This window comes from Colossoma macropomum, unplaced genomic scaffold (genome assembly GCF_904425465.1).
Source record: "Colossoma macropomum unplaced genomic scaffold, Colossoma_macropomum, whole genome shotgun sequence".
Taxonomy (NCBI): domain Eukaryota; kingdom Metazoa; phylum Chordata; class Actinopteri; order Characiformes; family Serrasalmidae; genus Colossoma; species Colossoma macropomum.
Window position 1 is genome coordinate 18,871,597 of NW_023494790.1, and position 4,736 is coordinate 18,876,332.

The window sequence follows — 4,736 nt, forward strand, 5'->3', positions numbered from 1 at the left end:
TTCTCCACTCAGGCTGGACGTAGTTCCCGGCGTCTGCCTATCCTGCTGCCAGGTGGAGTTGAGTTTCCATGCAAAGTTCGCAGCTTCAGTGTAAGAATACGCTTGAAAGATCTTTCAGAATATCTCCTGCACTCACTAATAGGCCCCAATCAAAGCAGTGATGATACACGGGTGAAACAAGTTCAGTTTTGTGTGTGTGGGTGTGCTCATTCAGGTGGCGCAGGAGGTAGTGTCAGACGTTTGCACGGAGATGGGTGTGAATATTCCAGCTGAGGTGCAAGAATTTTCCATCCATGCCACCCGGAGACAGGGTAGGCAGACCTCCCAACCTGTCTCTCTCTCTGAGTGTCTCTCTCTTTCTTTCTCTCTCCCTCTCCATTACAACAACACACCCTTGTTTTTAAAGGTCAGGGTTTTTTTGGGCAGGGAGTGAACAAACACTGATTCAAACTGAATTTTTTGTTTTCAAAAAAGTGGTTGATTTGAGTTAGATATTTCAAAGGTGAAGATCAAATCTAAAGGCAGATAACATGAAAACAAATTATGTACATGGATAATTATAGCATCATTTTATTCACTTCACATGTATCTTGAAATATTTAATTATTATTGTCAATATGGCAAGTGATTCTAAACTTTTGAACATGAGTGTATATATGTATGTATTAGATAGATAGATAGATAGATAGCTATGTAGGCAATGATGCCATATATACCACATGGCTTCTGCCATGTCTGTTCTTATTGTCTGTTCTTCAGTGTAGAAGTACACAAATACCAAAACATTACCCATCATTACAGTTCTCTGTGTGAAAATGCTCAGTCCACTTTTCCTCCTCTTTCTTAGATGGAGAAGTTCGTCCCATTCACCCAGACGAGTATCTGTTTGACTTCCTGCTGGATGACAACTCAATCATCCTCTCCTTCCATCGGCTTCTCTGGCAGCAGCCCCTGCACTTTGACAATGAACTTTATGTGGAGTTTCATTACCAGCTGGTACATTCACATTCTGCTACACTTGTCCCAGTCGGATTATTTGACTCTCTGCTGACTGTTATTACCATACTGTAATTCTTTTCGTGGTATAGACAGATTGGACACTAAGCTTATATATATGTCTTAGGCTCTGGCTAATTATCTGGATGGAAAACTCCTCTTGCTCGGCAATGCTTCCCCAGTTCAGCAGCAGGTGGCAGAGTTGGCTGCTCTTCAGCACCTCGCTCTGGGCTTAACTCAGCTGCCTACTATGTATGTGATGGAGATGATGCAGTTTTACGTTTACACTGGAGACTGCATTACTATGTTTACAAACTCTTGCAGTTTTTTAAATTGTCACTATTTTGTCTCAAAGCGATATTGTGTCTCTTGTTACCTATGATGTTTTTAATCCATTTAGGCAAGTGGTGAAGGATTATCTTCCCCGGCTGAATGGAATCAGTCACAGTGAACTGTACAGTGCTACACTGGCACAGCTGTCTGTCATCACATCTCTCAAACCCCTTCAAGCCAAAGTGCGCTTCCTCAGTGAGTAACATGTTATAATGGCAACCTTCTTGTCTTCACTTGAGCTTAGTTAGACACTTATAAATAAAAGTTTCTAACTTTTTCTTGGCTTGGATGGATGGTTCCAGGAAAAAATCTTTAATTGATATGTACTATTGACATTATACACAAACGTTACATTGTAAAGAAGCTTCCTAAAGGTTTGAAAATCTCATTAGCTGCATTTGAAATTGCTGCCTATTACAATAGTGCACTGTATAGCGTGTCAGCCCGTTTGTAGTGTTCACAGTGTTTTCGGTCTTTTGATTGTTATTCTCCAGCCAGTTCACTACGCAGCAAAGACTACATAGTGAAAAGTGAAGAAGTTAACAAATGAACCATTCTGCGAGCCGTCCATTGCAGGGATGGATTACTGACTGAACTAGTGAGGCCAGTGCTCAGGGGTCTCTGACTGACAGGGGCCTCAGGGGGCCTCAGACCACAAGGACTGAAGTGGCTCAAAGATTAATGAATAGCTTTGTGTATAAACAATTTTGTATTCTTATGAACATTTCAAAGCATTAAAATCCCCCTAAAACCAAAGACACACAGAAGTAAGTAATAGGCTATTATACATTAACTGATGATTATTTATTTTAGTAATATTCATCCATTTCAACTCTTATAGAATTTTGTCCATCAGGAGGTTTTTAGGGAACCAAAAGTGATCCTTCTATGATTTTGCTGTTCTAAGGCATTGCATTAGCACCTTTATTTCTAATTTATGTAGCTCACTGTCACTATAAAAGCTGTAAGAATTTTTGTTAACATTAAATGAAGTACCACTACTGAGTCAGGATAAATTGAAGCTTTTATTTGTATTTTTTTTATGGAAATCCATGATGTGACTGAGGTGAGTTGGCACGAAATAACTTCATTAATTCTTTCTTTCTTTCTTTCTTTCTTGCTTTCTTGCTTTTGCCTTCAGAGAATGTAAGTTCACTGCCCCTGTTTGGCTCCAGCATATTCACTGCTCAGAAAGTCAGCCATCGCGGTTGCCCGTCTCCCTGTGTTGTGGCCATCAACTACGAGACCATCAGCATCATTCACCCTCAAACACAGGTAGAATAGCTATAAACAGGTTCCCGTACAGCAGCGTTTCTCAGCCCTGGTCCTGGAGGCCCACTGCTCTGCACATTTTATTGTTTTCCCTGCTCCCAACACGCCTGATCCAAATAATCAGCTCATTACCAAACCCTTACTGAGCTGAAGTGGGAATATTGAAGCAAGAAAACACCACAATGTGCAGAACAGTGGGCCTCCAGGACCAGAGTTGAGAAACACTGTCCTACAGTATTTCAGTCAGTAACCTCCTTCTCTTATTGTTCGTTACCAAAGCCACAACTGACTGTTTTTATTGTATAGATGGCATCCTTAACAATCCCACTGGAGGAGGTGCAGTCCTTGCGCTCTCTTCGTCCCAAAAAAGAAAAAGTGCCAGCAGTGGAAATCCACTTTGGTGATAAATCTCAAGTTAAAACCATCACTATTTTTCTGAAACAGGTACAAACAGTACATTTGGCTGTTTTTTGTCTAATCCTCAGTCTTTACAAAACACTGGATGACACAAACTTTAAGCTAAGTATTGCTAAAATTTTGTTTTCCAACCCATCCAGGCAAGGGAGATGTGCCACGTCATTGCTGTAATCATGGAGGTGCTGGTGAGTCCACCTGTCAGTGGCTCAGTATCCAGCCGTACAGGAACCCCTCTGTAACACCATACTCACATGTACAGATCCATCCTCTGCTTCAGCACACTGCCTAATCTAATGTTCACTGAATGATGGATCAGTATCTGCATCAATACTGTTCAAGTTATCAAGACTGGTGATCACTGAATGTTTACTACAAAATAGTTATGAGAACTTTGCTATAAAAGCAAACTATAGCAGACATAAAAAGTATTGTGCACAAGCCTTAAATTGTGAAAATGGTGTCATTGAATTATTTCTTTCATCCAATGATACAGTCTTTATCATTATTATTATTATTATTATTATTATTATTATTTACAAATTAACTTTGCTAAATGCTGAGATTGTATTGTACCTAAAACAGTTGTGTACATATATATATAACCTATATCTATTTTTGAGCTTAAATACTCTATGTCTTTATTTTAAGGAAAAAAAAAAACATAAATGTAAATGTACAGCCCAGGTAAACTCATCAAGTCTTTTCAATAAAAACTATGGGTTTTCGATCTGTCGTCTGTGATTTGGATTCGTGGTTTGTTTTGAATATCTTTATAACTATAGGCTTATTTATACGAAGTATAGAGGTAGAGGTGAGGATTAAATCGATAGAAACGAGATAGAAATGAAAGTTGCTGAATAAATGCTCGTCTTGTGGATAAACCATAACGTACACTCCGTACCTGAGCTCAGCCGCCCTTATGAGGACCAATCAGATGAGAGGAAACCCTTCAACGCCCGCCCCTTCAAGGTGCTGACCTATTATGTTACTGCTGCGGCGCACCAGCAATACAAGACACACCCTTTAAAAACCTAGCAGGGAAGCAATGAGTAGTAAGAATCAGTTCGCTGAATCGGTTCGTTCGAACGTCTGATTCTAAGATTCATTTTCGTCAGGTCAACTGATATACCTACACAAGTCTGATCAGACTCGTCTCTCTTAGCGGAGAGGTCGGACTGCACAGAGCACAAACCCATGACAGTAAAGAGAAGTTGTTTAGCGTTTACAGAGTTTTGAATGTAAAATGTAAGGGAATTTAAAGTTGTTCTTACAATTTTATAGAACTATAGGTTCACTGTATATCAGGTGGGTTAAGTTTTGTGACATAAGAGTTGGTTAAGTTTTATGACAAAAAGGTAAACATAGGTCTACATATAAGGACGTAAACATAAGAACAGTAGATGACCAGCATACACATTGACGCAAAGCACAACGAACAGCGAACAATCAATACATGAATTAATAATAATAATTCTTACTAATACAAGCTACACGAAGGGAGATGAGAAGACATGCGGCGCCGCAATGCACAGCTGATATAATATGATACGATTTATTTAATATTGTGATTAAAGTTACTCTTCGAAAAATTACGCTCTTCAGTTAAATTCTTCAGTCCTTGTTTCGGTACAGGACTTCTGAATCGGTTCGATCGATTCATAGAAAAGAACCGTTTCAAGCGAATCGATTCGTACGCGAGTCGCTCATTCTTACTAACA

General features: G+C 39.4%; 1 protein-coding gene across 1 annotated transcript in view; it reads left to right on the forward strand.

Annotated features, from left to right (window-relative positions):
- The window catches only part of myo15b (myosin XVB), a 33,526-nt gene extending 30,251 nt beyond the window's left edge, over positions 1 to 3,275 (forward strand). The window contains 8 exon segments of the mRNA XM_036572437.1: positions 13 to 90; positions 215 to 311; positions 848 to 996; positions 1,124 to 1,248; positions 1,397 to 1,524; positions 2,471 to 2,604; positions 2,908 to 3,045; positions 3,159 to 3,275. Coding sequence (XP_036428330.1) covers positions 13 to 90; positions 215 to 311; positions 848 to 996; positions 1,124 to 1,248; positions 1,397 to 1,524; positions 2,471 to 2,604; positions 2,908 to 3,045; positions 3,159 to 3,257 — 948 coding nt within the window. The 3' untranslated portion in view covers positions 3,258 to 3,275.
- Positions 3,276 to 4,736: the final 1,461 nt, after the last annotated feature.